We start from the raw sequence: 26,989 nt of genomic DNA on the forward strand, positions 1-26,989 counted from the left end.
TCCTAGTAGAAGCTCAACCTGGGTAAGGAATCCTGTGGGTACTTGCGTGCAGCAAAGCTTGCCAATTTTGGTGAAGATCCGAAAAGGAGAAGTTGGAGAAGCTTGGGAGGGTTAGGGCTTAGAATGTGACAAGTGACCTTCGTTTTTCAATAAGAGCTGAGGTAGAGGCTCTCTCCCCACTAAAGATCCTATTATTCCTCTCAATTCAAATGGTCCAAAGAGTGGTTGAGATGGAAGCTCTCCATAGAAGATTTTCTGAATTTTTCAAGGAGTTTTAAGGCATAAGGAGAAGAGGTGAGGCATCTATTGGGGAATGACCCACAACCAGAATAGAAGAAGAAGGTCGGTCCAAAGGGCCAAGGCAACCTCGCAATTTAGAAATAGATGTTGATTGGTTTCTTCAGCTTTGAGGCACATGGTGCATCTGTTAGGCAGAGGGATACCCCTTCGCTATAGTTGATCGAGTGTCAAAGCCCTTTCATGGAGTGCTATCCAAGTAAAAAGCTGGATTTTGGGGGCAAAAAGGAGCACAGCCTTGGTGGCTATAGAGGGAAAGGCCGAGAGGGGAGGAGAAGGCGGGGAGTACAAGCTTCAGTAAAATGAAGCAACTATGAATGAACCTGATGGACAGGGGGATCAGGCAATCTTGTCATTGCTTGTGGGAGAAAAAATATCGAATTGAACAAGACCGAGAGATTCAAAAAGTGGTGAAGCTTGTGGTCAACTAAGAGTCTCTTGAAATTTGGGTTCCAAGATGTCGCATTAGGTGGACCAGTAATGCTTTCTGCCACTGAAGAGGAAGGGTTACGGGCCAGACAAAAGAAACTAGCACGAGAGTAGGAAAGTGAGTGGGGAGGAGGTGAACAAGGAATCGAGTTTCATCGTGTCTATGAGGTCGGTTCAAGTACGGCTAGTTTGAGAGCACTCTGACTGAAACAAGTAATTGATTCAATTCTCGCTTCGTTGTCAGGGCCAAGTGAGGGAGGGAGTGCGACAAGTTCAGGCCTCCCTTCCCTTGAAAGGAGCCTGAACAACGCCCACAAATATTTGAATTTAGTGAGAGACCATCCAGTACCTTCGCTAAGGCTCAGCCGACGTGCCTCTTGATTTGCCACAAAGTTGCATGTAGCCCGGTGTCTACCATAGCCTTAGTAGGTTTTCCATTGATAAACACTTCCACATACATAAGCTCTCATGCTTGGGGCTTGACTTCCTTCACTTGCCCCTTCAATGCATTGAGTAGCCTTAGAGCCCTCATGAGTTTTTTCAGTCTAACGACCACGACCGTTGGCATAAAGAAAAAATAAAGAAAAGGAAAATGTTGGAAATTGTGGCCTTGATAAGGGTCACTCTACAGCTTGGTGAAAGGACTCTCCCTTACCATGAAGCTAGGTGCCACTCAACTTTGTCTATAACCAGGCTCCATAACTGGATTCGAGGAAGGCCAATGCAAAATGGAAGGCTAAGATAGGATGCAGGCTTGGCTCTATAGCACATCCCCATGAGTCAGTGAAGCATTTGACTCTGGCTTGGTCAAGGCAGATTCTTGTCATCTTAGTTTTTTCTAGGTTCACCCTAAGGCCCATAGCCAACGGGAAGCATTGGAGGAAGAGCAACAAACAACAAACTTTTTTAAAAAATGCATCACAAAAGAGGAGGGTATCATTACCATATTGGTGGTAGAATATCGAGAGACCCAACCTAGCCACTTGGAAACCCGAAATGTGTCTCGCGCTGTACACATGAGATAGTGAGGCACTGAACACCTCAGCCACTATGGTAAATAGTAAGGCTGAAAGGGGGTCCCCTTGGTGGAGCCCTCTCGAAGCATGAAAGTAACCCTTAGATGTGCCCTTAATATGGTCTGAAAATTGGGGTTTTGAAATACGCCTTTGGATCCATCTCCCCCATAAAGAGCCACATGGCATTCTGGACAAAGTCTCATCAATAATTTCCCAGTCCACATGATCATAAGATTTTTTATTACCAAGCCTGAGATTTTTGCGCTACGGCGGGAATGTATGCATTCGTGTGCTATTAGAGCCCCATCAAGAATCTGGCATTCCTTCACAAAGGTCCCTTGGGATGATATGATCACCAGACCAAGGACACATTTAAGGCGGGAAGCCAGGCCCGTAAGAGAATTTTATAGGAAGTATTAATCAGACTAATGGGTCTGAAGTTTTTAAGCTCTTTTGCTCCCTCTTTCTTGGGGATCTTGGCAACGAAAGTGGCATTCATCACCTTAGGGATAGTGGCTCGAGAGTGAAATTCAAAAAAGAAAGCCATGATATCAGTCTTAAGGGTATCCCAAAAGACTTCGAAGAGGGCTATGGGGAAGCTGTCAAGGCTGGGGGGCCGGTCCCCATTGAGATCCTTAATGGCCTAGAGTACTTTGTCCTCTTAAAAAGGGCTTTCCAAATAGGCTGCAGATTCGGGAGAAATAGAAGAGAAGGAGAGGTCCGTCATTACTGGCCTAGGACCAGAACGGGAAGAGAAAAGCTTGGAAAAATACTCGACAGCCGCTGCCTCAATGAGATTGGGATGGTCAACAATCTGGTCCCACACCTTGAAGTGGGTAATAGAGTTCTCCCTTCTTCAACAGTTGGCTATCTTATGGGAAGTAAGCTATATTTTGGTGCTAAGCTTGAGCCATTTGACTTTGGCCCGCTGAGCCCAATAAATTTCTTTTTTCTTTAGGAGGCATTGGTAATCATGTTTGTGGATGTATCGAGAATCCAGCGTAGAAGGGGAGAGAGGTCTAAGTTCTTCAATGAAGTCTCAGTGTTGAATAGACCTCAAAAGGGAGTCTTTTGGGTATCATAAGTTTCCAGGGAGCTGTGAACTACATGATTTCAGGAAAACTTTGAGCATTCGAAGCTTTTTCTACAAGATAAAATAGGCTCACCCATTCACGAGGGGGAGAAGGACTCCCAATGGTTACAGACAGGAGAGGGAAAGCCTGGCTCTTAGAGCCAAGACAGCTCAAAGCGAAAAGGCTTAAGCCCTCGAGGAAGGGACTGGGATCCAGCAGGATAGGTCTATAATTTGAGGCGGGCATGGGAAGCACCAGAGAGTGGGTGCTAGGGACTCATGATCCCACTCAATAGGGGTCAGAAATCTATCTAATTTTGAGAGGCTTGGATTAGCCGAATGACTAGACCAACTGAACTCCGCTCCTTCCAACAGGATGTCTAAAAGACTGTTATGAGCTAAGAAATCAGAGAACTATACCATTGAAGGGGCAGTTTTGTCGTGGGAATTATGTTTATGAGACCATATGGTGATTTTAAAATCACCTCCTACGCACCACTAAGAAAAAGGGAGGATCATCAAAGATTGTAACTCTCTCAAAATAGCCAATTTCTCGTTGTCTTCTTGTGGTCCATAGACCACAATGCACTTCCAATAGAAGAAATCAGTGATCCTAGCTAGGGTCACTATGACAAAGAACTTGCCAATGTGAGAGGCAACTAAGACGTGTTGAGTTGGGACCATCCATAGCTAACCACTGTTAGGGGAAAACCCCAAATATTTCGAATTTAGGAGAGTGGGGGAAGGAAACTTGGTTTCCAGCAAACCAAGAAGAGAGGGAGAATACTGTGAAACAAATTGACGAATATTTTGTTGTTTTACTGGGTGGTCCAAACCCTTATATTCCAATTAAAGATCTTCATAGCAAAAGTAAGGGGCGAATGGCACTCATGGTCAAGCGGCGAGAATGCTGAGGAGCCGAGGGAGGGGGGAAGACCTTAGCTGAGGGTTCCCCTTTCTCGTACCTTACTTTGAAAGAGAGTTGGATAGCTCTCGAGATGCTCTTATATTGGTGGTGGGAGCCTTACCTTTGACATTCTTCGACTTATACTGGCATCTTGATTCGCTATCAGCATTGATGAAGGCTTCAAGGGCTTCATGTGGGCCATTGAACAGGAAGCCCATCACTTAAAGGATCTCGTGAGGATTGCCTTGGGCTGGGTTGATTGAGTTCGCAAAGCTAAAGTCCACAAAGGCCGGTGAAGAAGATTTTGAGGAATAGGAAGAAGAGGGATTGCCTCCCTACGACACAAGAATGGAAATTCTTCTTTATTAAATGGGATTGCAACTACATCAAATGTATCGAGGAGAATGGTAAGTGAGACAACAACAAACAGGTTCTTACCTTCTCAAGAAACTCTAGTATACTTCTCCTTTCCAATGTCGTATCAAATTCCAGCCTGCGAGTAGCTCAATCATAGTATTGCTTTGATATTAAAAGAAAAGAAAAGAAGAGTATCCAAAGATGGATAGATATCCAGACAAAATGGCAGTGGTGGTTACCTGAGCACTGCTTGAGCCTTTTCAATGGCTGCATGAAGTGGAGAGGTTCAGTTATCCAGAGCAACAACTCGTTTAATTCGCTTCTTCTTTCCTCTCTTAATCAAATTCTCAACTGCTTTGATATTTTTTTTAAAAAAAAAACAGCATCCAATGATGGACAGATATCCAGAGGAAAATGGCAATGGTGGTTACCTGAGCTCTGCCTTTTCAATGGCTGCATGATGTGGAGAGGTTCGGTTATCCAGCGCAATAACTCTGCTATCAACATCATCTTCCGCTCCCAATGCTTCTAACTCTAAACATTTAAGTAAGACACCCACCCATCCTAACAGCACCATCACATGGATGAATATATATATATATATATATATATATATATATATAACATATTTCAAGAATATGTAAATGCTGTGGGGAAAACAAACTCATGATTCAAATGCGCAATTGAACTAACGCTAGCATAATACAAGCCTTTCAACCACGTTAAGGTGCTGCATCAAAATACTTTGTACCTTTTTTGATAGATAACAAAATTTCTACATATAAAAAGGATCAAAGAACACAAAAATACAAAAGCGAATGACATGGGTCAAGAGCTGCCCTGGGCCAGAAATCATCATCTCGAAGACCAACTGGTCTCCCTCTGTCTCCACAAAGATACCTAGAGACAGATTTTCAATTTTATTTTTCTTATTTGGGAGATAACTGTAAGCTGAAGGGTGGCTACATCGAGCAGCATGAGTAAGGACATAAGTCGGGCAGCAGAAAAGCTGAAAATTGAAGTGCATCGATGATTCTCTAGAAATTAAACAGTGGCCTTATCAGAGTTACACCGATGCACATTCAAACTTTGCACAGATATGCCCCTTATCCTCTTGATTGATGATCAGTTAGAGAGAGAGAGAACCACTGCACCTTTTCCTTTTCCTTTTCCACTTGTTCCTTCTTCTATTTGTATTTCTGTTACAATCTCTTTATGTTCTCTCTCTCTCTCACTGAAAGAATGCAAACCTTTATCTCTCTAACTATTTACAAATGTACTTCTCTTTCTCTCACTAAAAAACAGTGCACAACATAAGTCAGAGACAGAGCTTTGTCAAAGGATGCCCGTATGAAGTAAAGTCGGGGCATGGAAGCAAACAGAAGTCTAATCCAGTACCTCAAAAGGGATCAGATATCCTTCAATCTCAGCAATGCAATCATTTATAGGCGGAAAAAGTTCCAAAATATGGGCATTGGATAGTGCTTTCTATGCAACAAGTCTGACTGGCATTTCTACTGTATGGTGGAGATATTCACCTAATTGCTGGCCAAATAGGATACAACACTGAATTGCTCAATGGGGATCTCAATAAATGAGCCATAACTTTCATGGACCTCTTTTACGATGTAAAGGATTTCTCTGCTATATTTACCAGAGGATTTTTCATTTTCAGGAACGACTTCAGGTCTTCTTTGTCTCAGTTTTTCCAGATGTTGCCCATACTTGTTCTGTAAAGTTTTGAGAGTATCTCTGGTTTGCTTCTCTTCAAGAATGTCATTTCTTTTGAGGAAAACCACGGCCAGTGCATGTAATTTCCAAACCAAAGGAACATGTAAAATTGGTGAACTTGGATTTTCAGTGCATAATGCAGACATAGCTTCAAGACCCAACAAAAAGAAATGCCCACTCCTGGCAACATCTATACTCTCAGTGGCATCGACAGTTGCCAAAGGACTCAGGAACCAATGCACAGGAAGTGGCAATCGCTGGTTTGCCCGCTCTATTTGCAATGTGATATACTGCATATTTCCAACTGAACTACTTGGGGCATCAACAGTTTCTTCATAAATTGTATCCAAATTACGGAACTTTAGTTTGGTTTTGTCTAGGGTTGCTTTTGTTGTCCACTGCATTGCGTGCTCTATTTATGAAATTTTGTGATGGATTTCTTTCATTCTAATTCTTGTGGTTGTATTTATCTAAAAGCAAAAACTTTACTAAGAGCCTGAAAGAAATGAAAACAAGAGGTCAAGCAACTCAAATTCCTCTCGCATTAGATACACCTTTATTAAAGAGTGAGCCCAAGGAAGTGGTGGAGGTCAGGATGCTGGCATATGCGCTTTTGCTCCTTTCTTTTCTGGCCAGGCATTTTCCCTCTCTCTCTTGCATATAAGAGTTACACAGATGCACATTCAAACTTTGCACAGATATGTAGGCAAAGCAAAGCAAACCCCTTATCCTCTTAATTGATGATCAGTTAGAAAGAGAACTACCGCATCTTTTCCTTTTCCACTTGTTCCTTCTTCTATGTGTTTTTCTGCAATCTCCTTATGTTCTCTCTCTCTCTGAAAGAATGCAAATCTTTCTCTCTTCTAACCGGTACAAATGTACTTCTCTTTCTCTCAACAATTGAAGCAGCCGCCATTCCATTTATTTATTCTCATAGTGGTCAAGAAACAAACCACAATCATTTTCTCATGACACATAAAACCTTAAACAGTGAACAAGTTTCTCACAATCCCAATCCTCAAACTAATCTCCACTTTACACAGGGACACAGCCGAAAACGGAGTGAAGAAGTTTTTGCCCTTTTTTTTTTTTTTTTTATAAAAACGGAAGTTGTGGACGGACTGGCTGGCTTCGTCGGTACGGCTCGGCTGATATTTGGCTTGGCTAAGCTGATATCGGCTCGGCTCGGCTTATTATTATGAGGTTCACCTCTGCTCCTTTAGAAGTTCATTATAAATTTACAATAAAGTTTCACTGGCTGAGCCGAGCCGAGCCGAGCTGAGCAGAGCCAATATTAGCCGAGTTGAGCTAACATTAGCCGAGCCGAGATAAATTCGCCCCGTGCCGAGCTCATTTTAGCGCGGATAGAAGCCGAGCCGAGTTCGAGAAAATTGATAAAATTGTGAAATAATTATTAATATAAAAGATGTTAAAGCTAAAAAATTTATTTATATGTGTACAGAAGTTGTTAAAACTAAAAAATTATTAAAACTAAAAAATTATATTAATAATTTTTAATATAAAAGTTGTACTAAAAAAATTGTACTAAAAAATTGTACTAAAAATTGTACTAAAAAAATTGTACTAAAAAATTATTAATATAAAAGTTGTTAAAACAAAAAAATTTATTTAAATATGTACAAAATGAAAAAAGTATTTTTTGTTAAATCAAGATTTTTAATTTACTCATTGTTACTTTACTTATCTTTACACCAAATTTCAATAATATTAAATTAATAAATAAATAAAGTTACAGGGAATAAGTTTTTTTTTAGAGAAGATAAAATGCAAATTTATATCCGCACTATTAAAAAAAACGATTTTTTGAAGATCTTTTGAAAAACTAAGAGTTTTTAACGGATTTAAAAAAATCGGAGATTCATTGAAAATATCGTGTTTTAAATGGGAGACTTACCGACTATGATCTTTGCATATCTGATTTTTTCACTACATTTTTTTAACCAATCCCAAATATTCATGATTCTACACGTGACCTTTTTTTTTGGTGATCCATATTTTTTAACTGATTTTTTCCTCCGACCTTTTGAAATAAAACCGATTTATTACCAAAATTTTGATATGCCGATATTTTATTATTCCTTGGGTCGCTAACTATGGCACGCACCCAGTTAATTCATGCCAACAATGGACATTTCTTATGCTGATAATAATGCTCCTTTAGATCGTGTTTGTGGCTCGTTGACACAAAAGAAGAAACAAAACATAAAAACAAGAACATCACACAGGCAAACCTTGAGAAATTCATGCTTTATATAGGTCCTGGCTTCCCTAAAGAAAATAAAACCACTTCTAACTTTCCACCAAGTTCAGGCACAGTTAAGATTCTTCGATGATCTCAAAATGGATTCACTAATCAAATTCCTTTTAAACATCACTCCTACCTCAATAGTACAACTACCTGCCCTGTCCATTCATTAATCGAACCAAGATGGCCCAAGATTGACCAAAGAACTTCACATTTTACATGTCAATAAGAACTTTCAATGTGCCAGATCCTTTGAATTTCATAGTTCACAATATATTCACCAAACAAAATATATCCAATGGGCGAGGGGAAGCATTCATGCTATGCGAATTTGATGTATAGCTTTGTGTTTAAAACTTGAAATCCTTCTTTGCCTTCCCTTCCTTTTTCCTACATCTTGTGCTTCCTCTTTTTCTTAGCCTACACAGAGTTCAAAAAATTAAAAAAAAGAAAAGAAAAGTGAAAACCCACTCTAGAATGCACTCAGAACAAACCTCTGCCACCAGGTCACTGAAGTTCTTCGCGTTGATTTCATGACTTCTCTTCTTCCCTTGCTTCCTCATACATGAACCATGTCACCCAATAATGAATAACTACGTATAAAACTTTGTATGCATGCATCAAACAACACATCAAGAATCTGGCCTTTTATTATAAAAAAAATACCTTACTTTGCTGCGAAAGTAACATCATCCAAAGCCTTTAATTCACTTTGTCCTAATAGTTGCTCAACCTGGGTAAAGATCATCTGAAATCAGCATGACAAAATGCAGAGGATAATTGAAAAGAGGTCGAAAGAATTTCATATATAAATCTAGCCAACAAATCATTAAGTGCTTCAGAGCAACACCAACATACAAAAGAATAAATCTGTTTACCCTTTTAGGACCAGGTTTATCCATTGCCCCAAGCACATTCCTGTCCAAGGAAAAAAGTTCTCAAATGCTAATCAAGAGTTTCCCTATGATAAACCCTCTCTCAAAAAAAAGGAAAAAAAAAAAAAACTCACACAATGAGAAATAAGAAAATGCACAAAAGAAGTCCTAAAATTCATGAAAATGATAGTCAGATAAGCAGCTAGTTAAGGTGTAGACGTACATGTGCGTTGTTCTGAGTAAGGTTCCTGGTGCAATCCTTTCTTCCTTCTCTTCGAGTACCTTATTTGGAACAAGAGAAATAGAGTGTTGGACTCCACAAGAATAAAATGATAATCAAAAGATGACTAATAATGTAGCTCACTCGAAGATAGGGCCCAAAATCTTTCGATGTACTTACTTGGTAAAGAGGCTTCCCTGGCTCTTTCCTTTATTGCTTTCGAAGATCAAAGACGTCAGGTGCCTTCACACCAGTTGGTGTACTGTGGGGAACTTAAAAAACTCAATTTATTAATACAGCAGTGAGAGAGAGAGAGAGAGAGAGAGAGCCCGGCATCTGATTGGATAGTGGCCTCCAATTCCTCTTCTTCCATATGTTCCTCCTCTTCTTCCTCCAAGTCATCCCAATGCTTACTGATATCGACAAGTTCCTCTTGCAATCAAAGGAAAATGCATAATGAGACAACAATGATAAGAAAACTAAGAAAACCATAGTAACATGGAAGTCAGTTTCCAACAAAGGAAGATTTAATTGCCCGTGTATGAAGTTTATTATAATAACACAAAGGATTTATTCTATTAATTCAACAAACCAAGTGAAAATGGATAGGGAAAGCTTTATGTGTGACCCAAAAAACATAGAAGTTATACGTGACCCCACTTCTTAGCTGTTTGATTCAAAATTGATGGCTACGATTGTTCATGCCACAATGACATGCCAAACGCTACATTGCCCAAGCAATCCATTTCACATGTCTACACAATACAACATGAGATCAGATTTTTTAGGACATGAACGTCCATTAATGAAAAGAAAATAGAAAAGTTTAGATACTCTTGACTCCACAGTGAGACCCACACAGTGAGACTTTCATCCTCATCCTTCTCCAAAACCTTTTTTATATAACCAGGGCAACATATATAACGAGCTACAATAACCAGCAAAAAGGGTTTCCTCAAAGCCACTGGCTTGCTTCGAATGTCAAGAAAACGTGAAAATGAAGCTTTACAAAAAGCAATTGCTAATGCCTGCTTAGTTCCTTTTGCTAATGCCTGCTTAGTTCCTTCAGTTTCAAATGAGAACCTTGGCAAATGGAGCAAAACATGTGCACAGAAGCAAGCTCTCCATGTTTCAGCATGGTAGCCTTCCATAGCCTCGCTGATACATGCATCGATGCCTTCGATTATTGAACGCTTGGAAATAGGAGGTGCAGGTGGGGCTGGCAACTCCCTTTACTCTACACCCTCTATGCAAATGAACAACTTCTTTTATGGCATCGAAGATGGACATGTCCTCCATGCATCATGATGGGGGTGAAATACTAAACTATGCATGTTCCTGATGCAGAAAATTCAAGATTAGTAATTTTGCAGGGGGTACATGAAAAAAGAGAGAGTCAAAATTATATAAAATAAGCATATAAACTGTTCACTCGTTAAACCATGGGAGTAACAAGTATTCAAAATTTGAAAATTACTATGCATATATAGGAGAAAAAGGAGAATGTATAATGAATGAGGTGCTTGAAACAAATCTATAAAAAGACAGTAAAACTAAGAGGAAATGGTGAGAAATCGTTACAAGATTACTTATAATGGCACATACGACCAAAGACTACAGCACACAGAGAATATCCCAATTTCAAAAATTGAGCTTTAACCAGTTATTTGGATATTCCTCCAGCCTAAGGGGATAAAAAATATCCAATAACAATATAAAATAGTACCTGTACAGCAAGCAACCAAGCTTCCTGCAGCAGAGCTGAAAACATGCACGCAATGGTTGAACAGCAAGACCTCCACACTTGGCATAACATACTGGTCTTTTCATCAGGCACAGAATTCTCCCAAATATGAGCCAATAGTACTAGTGTAAATCCCATCTCTACCACCGGCAAAAAATTACATTGATTTAACAATAGAGGTAACTGAGAAACCATCTTGTTTTTTTTGAGAAAAAGTTAACTGCCAGAGAAACCATCTTGTTTAACAAAACAAACAACAAATATCTATAATGCAACCAGAAAAGGCAAACAAATAGTATACAAAGTTGCATTTTCCATATTCAATGGCTATTTATACTTTTGTGGTCACTAATCCCAACGTTTCATACTACCAAATGTTCCATTGGCAGGTTGCCAACCGATTATGGGCATGAATCGAATCCCAGGTCAACAAAATTATTTGTCTTGTGATGCAATTCATATCATCTATGAATCTCTCTCTCTCTCTCTCTCTCACTCTCTCTCTCTCTATCTGTCTATCTATCTATCTATCTATCTCTCTCACAAACACACACACAAGAAGAGGGAGAAATATGAACAACTAACCAAATTTGACCAAATTCTAGGTGAAATGAAACCAAATAGATGGATCATGTAGCAAAAAGTTTTGAATCTTCTTATGAATCCTCTAGGCATAAAACCCAAACGAAATAAATCCACATGCATCATAATTCTCCACTGTAGTCTGACAAAGCGATTATTCATGTAATAAATCTATCAGTCACAAGCTTTTTCATAATGCTCCAGCCAAGATAGGGTCTACCCCATGATTTGGTGAGGTAAAGAATAAGGTAACAGGAGAGATCATCTAATGTCCTTAGATCTTTTGAGATATCTCTTACTCATATCTTTTGCACCCGGTCATTAGTAGAGATTTCTAAAGAAAACTGATCAACAAGAAACAGATCTTACGGAGCCTGTTTCACGTATATGTGAAATGACATCAGAGGACATTATATATTAGTATAGCTAGTTTTAGTTGTTCTAGAATCAAGAAGTATAAGTACTCAAGTAAACCTTCAATAGCGTGATACCAAGCATGAATTTATCATGATGGAGCACCCCTCGTCTGATTAGGAATTGTTTATCGGATTTCATTACCATCTGAAGCATGGTGAGTCTGTGGGTGCGAATGTGATCAAATAATATAAATGTTTGTTTGTCCATGTGCATGCGTGTGAAAGAGGGAATAAAAGAATTAGGAGTTTTTATTGACATGGCAGGCCAGTCTCACACGCTTTGATGTGTCCATAGACCACAATGCACTTCCAAAGGAGGAAATCTGTGATCCTAGCTAGGGTCACTGTGATAGAGAACTAGACAATGTGAGAGGCAACTAAGGCATGTTGAGATGGGTACTAGAGGACCCAGATACCGTCAAAAGGTCCTATTGCATCCAGAGCTAACCACTGGCAGGGGAAAACCCCAAATATTCTAAATTGGGAGAGAGAGGGAGAAGAAAGCTTGGTTTCCACCAAACCAAGAAGAGACGGAGAATACTGTGAAATAAATTGACGAATATTTTGCCGTTTTCCTTGGTGGCCCAAACCCCTTATATTCCAAATAAGGATCTTCATAGCACAACTACGGAGCGGATGGCACTCTTGGTAGAGCGACGAGAATGCTGAGGAGCTGAGGGAATGGGGAGGACCTTAGCTGAAGGTTCTCTTTTCTCGTATCTTACTTTGAAATAGTTTGAATAGCTCCCAGGATGCTCTCGAATTGGTGGCAGGAGCCTTACCTTTGACATTCTTCAACTTACACTGCCGTCTAGATTCGCTATCAGCATTGATGAAGGCTTCAAAGGCTTCATGAGGGTTGTTGCACAGGAAGCCCATCACTAAAAGGATCTCGTGAGGATTGGCTTGGGCTTTGCGTCCACAGAGCTAGAGTCCGGTGAACAAGAGGAATAGGAGGAAGAGGGGTTATCAAAGGGGAGGGAAAGATGTGTGGGTGGGGGAGAAGGATGCTCTTCACTGAGATGGTACGGTAGCAGAGGGGGGAGGGGACCTTCAAGAGGGGGAATGTGGAAAAAATGATAGCCAGGGGGAAAGGAGGTTGAGGTGGAATTAAGGGTGAAGAGGTAGGGCGAGGGGTGGAATATATGGCTAAGGATGGGCTTGATTGAGGGCTTGGGCATGAAGCCATTTGGTGAACAGGCTGGGTAGGCCTCAACATCAATGCTTGATTAAGCTAGTTAAGAGTTATTATGGAAATATTTATTTTATCAAGGGTAAAAATGTTACAAAATTTTTTGTTGTAATCAAGACTTCTTTTTTTTCAATTAGAATTAGGATTACTTGGAATTTAAGTAAGATCTTTTATTATAAATAGTGGTCGTATACAGGGTTTTGCTTTCAGACTTAGATATCATTTTGTTCAAAATCCTGGTTTCACCAAAGAGCTAGAAGCTTGGATTGTAAGCTTCCTGTTATTCAATCAATTCGATCTTTGATTTTTCTATTTCTCTTTTTTCTTTCCACCATACCATCTGGTATTAGAGCAGGCCCGTTCCCAAAGCGCATTAGCATTTGCTGCAAGTTTGCTCGATGGCGGTTAGAGAGGTCAAGTTCATGGATGTGGTGGTGACAAAGTTATCTGTGAGGGAATAAAATGATCTGATGAGAATTGAGCAAGTGGTGTACGATGGATGTAAAAAAGGTCAAATCAAAGGAGATTTGAGGAAATACAAAAAATTACTCTCCAGTTTAGTACTATTACCACAAAAAGTTCTTAATATCTTAAAGATCTTAAAAGAATAAAACATGAATTTTAAAATTATAAATATTATTCTTTTACCAAAGTATCTATACATAATTAAAGTTATAGTAAAATAAAAAAAACTAACATAAAAAACATTTCGAGATGTGAACATGCAAATGCCTCCATGTTTGTCACCAAAAAATGACATGCTTGGTGAGCCTTGCCAGATGGTCTACTGGTGTGTTAGAAGTAGCAACAGATTAATCGGATATAGTGGTAGAGCCACACACCAAAACATGTCTAAAACTGCATCTTTGATTCATCTAATCCATTCAACTACTCACATGTTCTATGAGCAGATTAAATACTGCCAAACTCATGAGTGCACAATATCATCATGAATATGACAAATCAAAATGAAATGACTCCAGATCCAATGATCCCATGGGCCAAATGAAAAATTCAACAGTTATCAAGATAGAATTGGGAAGAGGAAATAAGAATTCCAACTAAAATAAAAGCTATTATGCATCTTACCAATTGCTCATCAGTTTATGATTAAATTTAACAAGCAGGTCATAAATGACCAAAACAAAATTCATGTCTACAAATAGAGTCATATGATGTTGATTATTTCTTAATGTACACCTAAAATGAAATCAAATGCACATAGTTACATACCATCTTAAACATACCTATGTACACATTATTCACAAATCCCTCTGGAAATACAAAAAGTGGATCGTTATCAAGGGCTTCACCATGTTGTTTCATTCCATGATAGTAAAACTCACTAATTTAGGGTTGCCACAACACAATAAAGACACTATAATAAGCTCCATCAATTAACAATATCCTCAATTCTTTACTACGATTTCATGACCCCTGGCTAGGTAGATATCAATTTTTTATGACTTGGGTACAGACCAAGATTGGCTATATAAAACTACTTGGCCTAGATCGCAACTAAAGTTTGTCAAAGTGGTTTGTAAATTTTATATACAATTTGTGGGATGCCCATCGGATTGGGTATACATGGCCCATGTTCAGCCATACTATGCGGACTCTAAAAGAAAATAATTGTACTTTGTTGTGATTGAACAATGAAAAAAATTTAGTTAACATTATCATAAAAAAAGAAAAAATGGGCCAAATGCAATGCTCTTTAGTAATGCCAAAATCGATCCATCCTACTGTGCAATAGACCTGCTAGCCTTTAGTATCCTGACATTGCGGCTGCTAATGAGCAACATTATTTCTCTTGCTAATGCTCATTGTTTTGTTTCAATTTTCTATGTTTGGAGTTATTACTTCTCATTTTGAATTCTTTTTAGTACGCATTCTATGTATATAGGCGCAGTAGGGAGGAATCGAAGGAATCCCGAAAGATGGGCACAGGTGGGGATAGGTTTGGCATGCACATTGTGTAGTGGGAATAAGAGAAGCCGCAACGGATCTCTGAATGGAAAAAGCATCACAATTCTTGTTTAGGAAGGCAAGCTAGACATAAATGTGGGCTACCTTCGAGGAACTATGTTGCGTCGTACACTCAATAGTGCAAACTGAGGATTTGGGAATCCAAAACAAGCAGATGGATTTGTATACCCCACGAGCTTATGGAGCATGGTGAGCATAAATTAGTTAGTTTTATGTAGTTTCTCTATTTTCCTTAAATAATCATTAGCATAGAGTGCAGTTTAATGTTCCTACAATTTCGATGAAATAGATAAGCCATGTGAATAGAAGCATATAGATCTAGGACACCCTTATGATGGTCCAAGAGCGAGGGCCCAATGCTTAGGGGACCTTGTAGGGGCCCTAAGTTCCATATATAATCACTATTACAAGCAGCAATAATCAACAAAAGAGGCTTCCAAAAAGCAATTGCCAATGCCTGTTTAATTCCTTCAGTTTCAAATGAGAACCTTGGCCAATCGAGCAAAACATGCGTACAAGAGCAAGCTCCCATGTTGCAGCAAGGGGTCCTTCCATGACTCGCTGATAAATGTATCGATGCCTTCGATTATTGAACGCTAGGAAATAGGAGGTGCAGGTGGGGCTAGCAACTTCCTTTATTCCACATCTTCTATGCAAATGAACAGCTTGTTTTATGGCGTCAACGATAGACATGTCCTCCACTTCTTCCCATGCATGCCAATCAGCAATCAGGTCAGCCCAGATCACTCAGAGTTCAGGAAATTTTAACTCTACAATTGCGTTCACCTCTATAGTATACTTCAGGATGGACTTCAATAAAAGTGATATGTCCTCCATGTATGATGATGGGGGTGAAATTCCAAAGCATGCATGTTCCTGGTGCAAAAAATTCAAGATTAGTTATTTTGCTAGGGGTACATGGAAAAAAAACAAGAACTCAAAATTAGGCAATATAATCATATAAATTGTTCACTCAACCATGAGAGCAATGAGTCTTCAAAATTGAAAATTCCCATGCAGATTTAGAAAAAATAGGAGACACACATGCCCAAGTCAAACTGTCGATTGATATCAATAGACCTTATTGATCACGCAAGGAGAAAATATTCTTGGCATTGTATACAAAGAGACCATTTACTTTTTGTAAAAGGGGTCACAATTATTCTTACTCATTGGATGTCAAATTTGATGGCTTAGGGTGAGTCACCAAGTTCGAGAAATTTTTTTTAAAACTTTGAGTATATTTAATGACACTCCTACAACGACCCAATTTGAGATCAAGGGATATGAATGATTATGACCTCCTTGTACAAAAAGTAAATGGTCTCTTTGTATACTTTTTCATTGTTTTATATATGCTTAAGTAAAAAACCCAGAAGCAAATGTTCTACATGTAAATGTGCTTAATACTTCTTTCATGGGTAGCAACATTTATTTTTCATTTTGTTTGTGCAAATGTGCATGAGCAGGTGTGTGTCCTCGTGTAAGGGGGCGAGAGAGAGAGGGGCTTGCACAATTACAAAGTAATATCATAAATATGGATATGGTTTGCTCTAGTTGCTGAGGATAAGGAGAGGGGAATAAGGGGAAAAAAGTGCTGAAAAAAATATAGATTTAAGAGAATGTAGAATGAAAAGGTTGTTTAATCACATACATAGTAGGATGGAAAGAACAAGAGGAATTGGTGAGAAATGATTACGATACACAGAGAATTCCCCAATTTCACGAACTGAGCTTTAATTACTTATTTAGATATTCCTCCAGCCTAAAGGGTCCAACAACATAGAATAACAATATAAAATAATACCTGTACAGCAAGCAACCAAGCCTCCTGCAACAAAGCTAAAAATATGCCTGCAGAGCTTGAACAACCAGACCTCCACTGCTGGCATAACTTACTGTACTTTTCATTGCCAAGCTTGAGCCATTTGATTTTGGCCCTCTGAGCCCAATAAATATCTTTTTTCTTTAGAAGGTATTGGTAATCATGTTTGTGGATGTATCGAGAGTCCAGCTCAGAATGGGAGAGAGGTCTAAGTTCTTCAATGAAGTCTCAGTGTTGAATAGACCTCAAAAGGGAGTCTTTTGGGTATCACAAGTTTTCAAGGAGCAGTGAACTCCATGATTTCAAGAAAACTTTGAGCATTTGAAGCTTTTTCTACAAGATAAAACGGCCCGCCCATTCACGAGGGGGGAGAAGGACTCCCAATGGTTACAGACAGGAGAGGGGAAGCCGGGCTCTTAGAGCCAAGATAACTCAAAGAGAAAAGGCTTAGGCCCTCCATGAAGGGACTGGGTATCCAGCAGGATAGGTCTATGATTTGAGGCGGGCTTGGGAAGCACCAGAGAGTGGGTGCCAGGGAACTCATGATCCCACTCGATAGGGGTTAAAAATCTATCTAATTTTGAGAGGCTTGGATTGGCCGAATGACTAGACCAACTGAACTCCGCTCCTTCTAACAAGATGTTTAGAAGACTGTTATGAGCTAAGAAATCAGAGAACTGTACCATTGAAGGGGCAGTTTTGTCATGGGAATTAAAGCGTGTTGAGATGGGAGCAATTAAAGTGTGTTGAGATGGGAATTAAAGCGTGTTGAGATGGGGGCAATTAAATCAGAGAACTGTACCAATGTGCGAGGCAATAAAAGCGTGTTGAGATGGGACCATCCAGAGCTAACCACTGCTAGGGGAAAACCCCAAATATTTCGAATTTAGGAGAGTGGGGGAAGGAAACTTGGTTTCCACCAAACCAAGAAGAGAGGGAGAATACTGTGAAACAAATTGACGAATATTTTGTTGTTTTCCTAGGTGGTCCAAACCCTTATATTCCAAATAAAGATCTTCATAGCAAAGGTAAGGGGCGAATGGCACTCATGGTGGAGCGGCGAGAATGCTAAGGAGCCGAGGGAGTGGGGAGGACCTTAGCTGAGCGTTCCCCTTTCTTGTACCTTACTTTGAAAGAGAGTTGGATAGCTCTAGAGATGCTCTTAAATTGGTGGCGAAAGCCTTACCTTTGGCATTCTTCGACTTATATTGGCATCTTGATTCGCTATCTCAAGGGCTTCATGTGGGCCATTGATCAGGAAGCCCATGGCTTAAAGGATCTCGTGAGGATTGCCTTGGCCTTGGTCGATTGCGTTCGCAAAGCTAGAGTCCACAAAGGCCGGTGAAGAAGATTTTGAGGAATAGGAAAAAGAGGGATTGCCTCCCTACAACACAAGAATGGAAATTCTTCTTTATTAAATGGGATTGCAACCGCATCAAATGTATCGAGGAGAATGATAAAGTGAGACAACAACAAACAGGTTCTTACCTTCTCAAGAAACTCTAGTTCACTTCTCCTTTCCTATCTCGCATTAAATTCCTGCCTGTGAGTAGCTCAATCATAGTATTGCTTTGATATTAAAGGAAAGAAAAGAAGAGTATCCAAAGATGGATAGATATCTTAAGAAAATGGCGGTGGTGGTTACCTGAGCAATGCTTGAGCCTTTTCAATGGCTGCATGAAGTGGAGAGGTTCAGTTATCCAGCGCAACAACTCGTCTAGTTCGCTTCTCCTTCCCTCTCTCAATCAAATTCTCAACTGCTTTGATATTTTTTAAAAAAAAAAAAAAAGCAAATGATGGAAGCATATCTAGAGGAAAATGGCATTGGTGGTTACATGAGCTCTGCCTTTTCAATGGCTGCATGATGTGGAGAGGTTCGGTTATCCAGCGCAATAACTTTGCTATCAACATCGTCTTCCGCTCCCAATGCTTCTCACTCTAAACATTTAAGCAAGACACCCACCCATCCTAACAGCACCATCACATGGATGAAAATAGATATATATATATATATATATATATATATATATATATATATATAACATATTTCACGAACATATACATGCTGTGGGGAAAACAAACTCATGATTCAAATGCACAATTGAACAAACGCTAGCATAATACAAGCCTTTTAACCACGTTAAGGTGTTGCATCAAAAAACTTTGTACCTTTTTTGATGGATAAAAACATTTCTATATATAAAAAGGATCAAAGAACACAAAAATACAAAAGTGAATGACATGGGTCAAGAGCTGCCATGAGCCAGAAATCATCATCTCAAAGACCAGCTGGTCTCCCTCTGCCTCTACAAAGATACCTAAAGACAGATTTTCCATTTTATTTTTCTTATTTGGGAGATAACAGTAAGTTGAAGGGTGGCTACATCGAGCAGCATGAGTAAGGACATAAGTCAAGCAGCAGAAAAGTTTAAAATTGAAGTGCATTGATGATTCTCTAGAAATTAAATAGTGGCCTTATCAGAGTTACACAGATGCACATTCAAACTTTGCACAGATATGCCCCTTATCCTCTTTATTAATGATCAGTTAGAGAGAAAGAGAACCACTGCACCTTTTCCTTTTCCACTTGTTCCTTCTGCTATTTGTATATCTGTTACAATCTCTTTATGTTCTCTCTTTCTCTCACTAAAAGAATGCAAACCTTTATCTCTCTAACTATTTACAAATGTAATTCTCTTTCTCTCACTAAAAAACAGTGCACATAAGTCAGAGACAGAGCTTTGTCAAAGGATGCCAGTATGAAGTAAAGTCAGGGCATGGAAGCAAACAGAAGTCTAATCCAGTACCTCAGAAGGGATCAGATATCCTTCAATCTCGGCAATGCAATCATTTATAGGCGGCAAAAGTTCCAAAATATGGGCATTGGATAGTGCTTTCTATGCAGCAAGTCTGACTGGCACTTCGACTGAACGGTGGAGATGTACACCTAATTGCTGGCCAAATAAGATACAACACTGAATTGCTCAATGGGGATCTCAATAAATGAGTGATAACTTTCATGGACCTCTTTTACGAAGTGAACGATTTTTCTGCTATATACACCAGAGGATTTTTCATTTTCAGGAACGACTGTGGGAGGAAAGGAACATGAAGCATTGGAAGTTGGGTTAAATCAGTGGTGAAAAGAAAATTGACAGGGATATGAAGCATTGGAAGTTAGGAATGTTATGACAATCCATGCCTCTCTTTAAACTAAGAAATCAAGTTGTTACGCAAAGTTGAATTCAGAGGAAATGCAGAGAAAATTAAAAGTAAATAAATACAAAGATGAGAGAAAAATAAGATAAACAAAGCGATTAAACCAGTTTGCTTTTGGGATAAGTTAGCGTGTGATGACAACCTGAGGCATTGAATAAATCGCTTCTCCTCCGATATCTCCATTTCAACACAAAGATTCTTGCAACAAATGAATGAAAAATCCAGAAACCAAGATAACAAATCTTATAGAGAGAAACTAAATAGAGATAGAGAATTAGAGACTAATGATCAGAAAAGGTAATTTTTACCATTATAGAAATCACTCGGAGAAAATGACTAAAGATTTATCAAAGAAAATGACTAAAGATTTTATGTTTGAAATTTTAAGAAATAAGAAAACTCCATCATCTATGTTATAAGGATATGGGTACAAGTGTCAGTGTCATACACCAATATACATGTCAGAAACGCAACTTAGCCCCTTCTAGATACAACACATTCATATATATATTCGACGGGTCGGGAGGTGGGATTTTAAGCGATTAAAGTATCTTAGTTTCTATAGTGTTAGACATGTGTGTCACATGCTTAGTGTCTACATGAGCCCAAAACCTTGGACGCTCATCCAAGTCTTGTAGCCCGTCATTTATTTAGAATGTTGGTGTTTACATTATTCTTGATAAGGATTTATATATCTTTTCTCCGGTTCTTTGTTTATTTTGGCAGTGATGATGGCGAACAACAAGGAGTTGAAAGATAGTGACAAATATGAAACCTGTAGAGAGAGAGCAAAGTTAGGGTTCATGCGTAAAGATATCATGGATATTGGGAGGCTTATGTGGACTAAAATATGCCCCTTATTAACATATTGCTTGAGAATCACTTACTTGTTGCAAAGCCTACTAAACACTCTACACATTCGGGCCTTCCCTAAATGTTTATTTAACTTCAGTTGCATTTATAGTTAGTTAACAGTTAAATTTTCATTTGGATGATGAAAGTGCAAAATATATCCATTTTTTTATTCGAATTATATCCACCTTTTAGCTTCCCATGCAAGGGTGTCCTCTCTCTCTCTCTCTCTCATACACACACATACACAGATTTGGCTTAGCAAAGTGGTTAGTTATTTTTGGGTAGCAATGCGATATCCTAAGTCCTAGTTTCATTTATCTTTCATCTTATATCAAATATCCCAGGTTTCAATCTTTGCTTTTCATATTTTTTCCCCCATTATTTCAAATCACATGCTTTCAAAGTATTGTTTTTATATTTATATACATTTGGAATACTTTTTTTAAAAAACAAACGTAGACTGTCCAACATTTTAGGAACAGATCTGAAGCGGACACTTGTTACAGTGTGGGTAGCCATGTTTTTCTTATTATTCTTTCATATATAATTTGGAATGGAAGCTGTCAGGGAAATGTTGGAATTCTACTAAGAGCCTACAAAAACAATTTTAAACACCCTCTCCAAAACCCGATGTTAAATTACCAAATCAATAGAAGGATTCAAAAACAAATCTAAAGACCACATCAAATTCCGAAATGATAAATCGACAAAAAAAGCAGAAGTGTTATACTTTAAAAAAAAAAAAAAATGTAGAGCAAACAAGATTGTAAACAATGTCCAAGTCTAGCTTCACTACAGTTAATTGCTTACACAAAACAATAAAGCAAGCAAGATTATAAACAATGTATATTTTCTTATCAGTAAATTATAACACCATCCTAGAGGCCAAAGAAAAAACCAGAATCATAAAACACAAAAAGCATTATTGAAAAACAAGCTCAGGTTGGAAAAGAGAACTAAATAGCCTAAAGTCTTGCCAAAGCCGCCAAATCTCCAAGTATACATTAATACAAATTGGTGAATATTTGTTACCAACATATATGCTTGTTGACAGCAGCTAGATATAATGATTGACCAACTCATTTGGTTCTATCAAAATATGCATATGAGGATTTTGATGAATTACAGACAAATTAATAACTGGATTGGTTTTGGTCATTCATTTTTATCAAATGATTAATAACGCCATTGCAAGCGTTTCAAAAGCTCCCCAACCACAACCTAACCTTTTCTCCCACCCAACCTACAACATTCCCCAACTTTACCATCCACAACCTAGCCTTTTGGTTTGCTACCCTTGCAGTGTCACTGTCCTTTCCTCCTCCACCACCAAAAAGAAAAGAGCATCTTTCTATTCCCACAGACCCATCCGTCCATGCATTTTAGACCTCACCAAATGAATGTCAAATCATGGTAATCCAAGCAAGCAATACCTCGCTCCATGACCAGGCTTGAAATTTCTCAAGCAACCATGCAGTCAACTCCACTATCACTACCTACCCTCCTCTTTATTCTTGATCACAGCCTCTTCCTCCCATTCCCTAATTCATAAGACCATTTGTTCCCCACGTAAATTAGAGTTCGAGAGAGAAATATGATTAAAATGCTATAAAACAATATTATGGAATGTGCGTTACCAGGGTTTAATTAACTTGAAATCAATCTGGTCATGTGTATCACAATCAGTATTGAGATTGCCCATTAGAAATATTAAGTCACATCATAAAGCAAAAAGAGTGACATAACGGACCTGGAATGGATTAATGGTAGCTTGAAGAATAGTGAGGCTATTTAGGGTCTTCCACTACATAGTTGTACCTCTCCCGAAAGGATTGCTGGTTTGAATATCAAACAGGTACAAGTTTAGTAAAATTGAGCTCTAAACATTAATGAATTTCACAAATAATACAAGTGATAACTACATTTGAACAGAAAGTACAATCCCTACAAAAAGGCATCTTAGACAAAAATGAGATACAATATCTTCTCCAGTTCAATAATTACCTCTAGAATGAGAATTCAGGCTTTTAGATGCTAATCCCAAAAAGTTCGTAGGCCTCAACATCAATGCTTGATTAAGCTAGTTATGAATTATTATGGAATTATTTATTTTATCAAGGGCAAAAAAGTTATCACAAATTTTGTTTTAATCAGGACTTCTTTTTTTCAATTAGAATTAGGATTCCTTGGAATTTAAGTAGATCTTTTATTATAAATAGTGGTCATATCAGGGTTTTGCTTTCAGACTTAGATATCATTTTGTTCAAAATCTTAGTTTCACCATAGAGCTAGAAGCTTGGATTGTAAGCTTCATATTATTTCAATCAATTCGATCTTTGATTTCTCTATTCCTCTTTTTTCTTTCCACCATACCATTTGGTATTGGAGCAGGCCGGTTCCCAAAGAGCATGAGCATTTGCTGCAAGTTTGCTCGATGACGGTTAGAGAGGTCAAGTTCATGGATGTGGTGGTGACAAAGTTATAAGTGAGGGAATAAAATGACCTAATGAGAATTGAGCAAGTGGTGTACGAGGGATGTAAAAAAAGTCAAATCAAAGGAGATTTGAGGATCTGGTGGATGAGGTGAAGCCAACCTGCTTTGAATGATGTTTGGTCGTTCATGACAAAGGCGGATCTGTATCCAATTGCAGTTATAATTCACCTCATAACTAAAGGAGAGGTAACCTCATTGTGTGAGCATAATTTTTTTTGTGGTCTTAAATAGACAGACCATAGAGAACCCTTATCTCATCAAATTATCACTGCACTTAGCAACTTGCCGCTGAACTGAGGCAATTTCAACGAGTGTAAATGGATGAAATTAGGCAATTCTAGTATGTTTAGGTGGCTGAATCGAGCATATCACATTTACTCCATCAAACATACAACGACCATATCCTTGAGTTGTTCTCATAACAGTTTACGTACTCGTCGGCACAGCGGTGCAAAACCATCCCCCAGAAAGGAGAGATCCGAGACCGATTCAATAACGACAACCCGTCGATCATGCCGGTCGATCAACAAGAGGAAAACATCCTAGATCACCATCAAGAAAGGGAAAGGAACAAGGGGCCTTTCCAGCCCTAACCACGTCAGTACTCGAAGTAGGGCTGCACCTCTACACAAAGTAGGCGCCTCTATACTACACCAAAGTAGGAGGGAATGTTTTTCAATTCCACAAATCAAAATAACATCAATAACAGCGTCTGTACAGTACATTTATACCCGGTTGTGGACCCTTGATATTAACCAAAATACCTCTAACAAAATAGTACAATGACCAACCTACTCTTATACCCTATTCCCCATACAATTAGATCAACATACATGCAACCTAGTTCCCATTTTGCAAGTCCCCATTTATTTAACCAAATTCTCATGCAAAATAATAAATACCATAGATAACCCAAAAAAGATGATAATCATGGGCCACCCTTTCATTAAATTGAGATATAATGTCAGTTTTCCTTATGAAATTAGTATCCCCCATATAAATAAAGTTCATAACAGAACTCTCTAATTCAAGCCAATGTGATAAATATCCAATAATTTTAATAGGTGGTTGCACATTTGTGCCCAAGAAGGGCGAATTTTATTGTAAGCGCCGGTAGAAATGAAATTGAAATGAATGAAAATCATCTACTTAGTCACAAACAAAGAAAGAAGAATTGATCCTCAACAAGGAAAAATGAAAAGGCATAAATCCAAGCCAGTTGAAATGCATGAAAATCATCTACTTAGTCACAAACAAAAGAAAGAACAATTGGTCATCAACCAGGAAAAATGAAAAGGCAATAAATCCAAGTTAATTTTAAAAACAACTACTATGTGCTAAACCTCTTGAATTTGTGCATTCGTCTGTTGCAAGGCCTTTTGCATTTTGACGAGTGTTACTATTAGGGGAGTTTTGAAAAAAAAAAAATACACAATATATTTTTCTTAGATACTAATTAACTTGGAAATGCGTATGCACCTCTATCCTCATACCATCAATCCAAGACAACTAAATTCGATATGTATAAAATCCAAAGGATAATTCTGATTCAAGTTAAATCTCCCAAAAGATGACCAAAGTAAACTAAAATTTCTAACTTACCGCACTCGACTTTAGTTCCGAACCAACAAATGTATTGCTCCCATCACTTTTTCCTTTCCCTTAAATCTCCCCATTTTACATTCCTTTCAATTTGTCTCTTTCGTCCCTCTCTCTCTCTCTCTTTTTCGCTCTCTTTCTCTCTTATCTCTAAATATAATTAAAGTCCTATGGAAATCGGCTTCAACCTAAGTCTCACCTACTCTCTTCTATATTCTCTCTCTTAGACATTGATTCTACTCCCCTTTCCTAAACCTCACTCCAAAAGAAAAACCTCTCATCTCACAGGTTTATCTATGCTATTACCAAGATTCTCTCTCTAAAGATAGCATTTTTTTTGACAAACTCCTATGAAAATATAGTTATACATAAATTCTCTCCCATTCTACAATTGCCCTTACCAAGATACTCTCTCTCTCTCTATCTCTCTCTCTCTCTCTCTCTCTCTCTCTCTACACACGCACAAACCCAACAAAAACAGTGGTAAGATGGGGGTAATTGCAGATGAGCCATCAGTTTTATAAAGTTCGATACTACCACTGTGATCTAGAAAAATTGGAAATCCATCAGTAGTTTCTAAAGAACTAGCAGAACTAAGACCAGTTCTCAATAACTTGTTAAATACATTTTTCGAACGGTAAATACAGTGGCAGATGAGTTGGCTAACTCGGAATTGGATACATCCAAGAATAAGTCACAGCTATATGGAACCACAGTTCGTAGTCCTTTTTTCTCCATGAAGAAACATTCCTTATAGTCAAGTATCTTTATAAAAAAAAAAAAACCAGTAATGGCAAAGTCTTGTCGATTATAAAAGGTACAATTCCTGAAGGTTCATAGATATGTTGCAAGTTGAGAAACTTAACAAACACTACTCTGAAAATGATAGATACCACCGTTATGTTTCCAAACCAATCCAATTTTGAATGACAATTACATCCGATTGGATAAAAAACAAGGAAGAATAAAGGTTCCATCTCCCATCTCAGAAAATAACATATCCTCTTAATATCAATGAGCCCTATATTTGCACAAGTTCCCATGTTGATTCTCCATTTCTCATTGCATGCAAGAAAAGAATTATAAAAAGAGAATATATCCTAAGGTAAATATGCATTACTGAGAAAAGCTTCATGCATCTTCTAGCTTTATGTTTCATCTTCTTCCAAAAGGCTTGACGATTTTCACTTTAGACTCCCTTGTTTAAGATGATAAGCCTTTTAACACATATTGACGATCTGCAGCAAGCCACACGCATGAGCATGCACATAACCCTACATATCCCATGGCAACAAATGTTCATAACTTCGCATGGTTTGGTCCAGCAATACCATGGTTAGTGCATTATAATATTGTGAAGCATACAAAGTATCCATTCAGTTTAAACACTAAACATTAACTACAGCGCATCTTCATTTCACAAGGAAAACAAGGAGACGAGAACTGACCCCAATCCTCCATCTTCACCGTAAAATTTGATGCATTATTTCATGAACCAAAATTTCAAAATCACTTGAGCTGCTGCACAACAAGGTGAGGTCTTGCAAGCCCAGTGAGATATGAAAAGCCATTAGTTAATATTAATGAAAAGTTCAAGTTATACTTGTGTCTATTTAAAGCAGTCATTCCAAGAGCATTAACAAGACTAAACTATAAATCATGACCAAATATCTTGTATCAAATAACTATGCACAAAAAATAACTGCACCTAATCTACAACATAATGCCCAAAAGTAGACCAACATTCTGATACTAAAAGTGATCAAATGAAGGCTCCCCCCCCATTAGATGCTCGCATTAGTATTCCACTAATTGCATTTTCAACAGAAAGAAGGCATTTAGCAGTTTCCATTAAAATATTGGAAATGAACAGAAATCCAATATTCCAAGTATAAGAAGCACAA

The 26,989-nt window shown here is 38.3% G+C and overlaps 1 protein-coding gene across 10 annotated transcripts; it reads right to left on the reverse strand.

Annotated features, from left to right (window-relative positions):
- Window positions 1-8,062: 8,062 nt before the first annotated feature.
- Window positions 8,063-26,608, reverse strand: LOC105421556 (uncharacterized). 10 transcript variants are annotated; one of them, XM_088868458.1, is made up of 17 exons: window positions 26,534-26,608; window positions 26,206-26,323; window positions 22,743-22,827; window positions 18,754-18,886; window positions 18,564-18,591; window positions 18,407-18,461; window positions 18,105-18,302; window positions 15,880-15,969; window positions 15,582-15,794; window positions 10,897-11,054; window positions 10,254-10,508; window positions 9,351-9,602; window positions 9,174-9,232; window positions 8,954-8,993; window positions 8,747-8,808; window positions 8,570-8,625; window positions 8,063-8,495 (listed from the first exon to the last, which is right to left on the reverse strand). In XM_088868458.1, the coding sequence occupies exons 8-11, from the start codon at window positions 15,959-15,961 to the stop codon at window positions 10,497-10,499; spliced, it is 465 nt and encodes a 154-aa protein (XP_088724584.1). In that variant the 5' UTR covers window positions 15,962-15,969; window positions 18,105-18,302; window positions 18,407-18,461; window positions 18,564-18,591; window positions 18,754-18,886; window positions 22,743-22,827; window positions 26,206-26,323; window positions 26,534-26,608; the 3' UTR covers window positions 8,063-8,495; window positions 8,570-8,625; window positions 8,747-8,808; window positions 8,954-8,993; window positions 9,174-9,232; window positions 9,351-9,602; window positions 10,254-10,496. The 10 variants fall into 10 exon arrangements, 9 of the variants coding, with proteins under 9 accessions (XP_088724584.1, XP_088724583.1, XP_088724580.1 ...); XM_088868457.1 differs by having other exon boundaries at window positions 8,742-8,808; XM_088868454.1 differs by having other exon boundaries at window positions 8,570-8,629; window positions 8,742-8,808.
- Between the last annotated feature and the right edge of the window lie 381 nt (window positions 26,609-26,989).

The sequence above is a fragment of the Amborella trichopoda genome, chromosome 5 (genome assembly GCF_054954075.1).
Source record: "Amborella trichopoda isolate Santa Cruz 75 chromosome 5, AtrichopodaSantaCruz75HAP2 v2.0, whole genome shotgun sequence".
Lineage (NCBI taxonomy): Eukaryota > Viridiplantae > Streptophyta > Magnoliopsida > Amborellales > Amborellaceae > Amborella > Amborella trichopoda.

Coding starts and splice junctions, on each gene's coding strand:
- LOC105421556 (XM_088868458.1), bottom strand. CDS start 15,961: ATGCTTTGGAATTTCACCCCCATCATCATACATGGAGGACATATCACT. Junction 15,795..15,879: donor TCCTGAAGTATACTATAGAG/GTGAACGCAATT, acceptor CATGGGAAGAAG/TGGAGGACATGTCTATCGTT. Junction 11,055..15,581: donor GTTTTGCTCGATTGGCCAAG/GTTCTCATTTGA, acceptor TGCCGGTGGTAG/AGATGGGATTTACACTAGTA.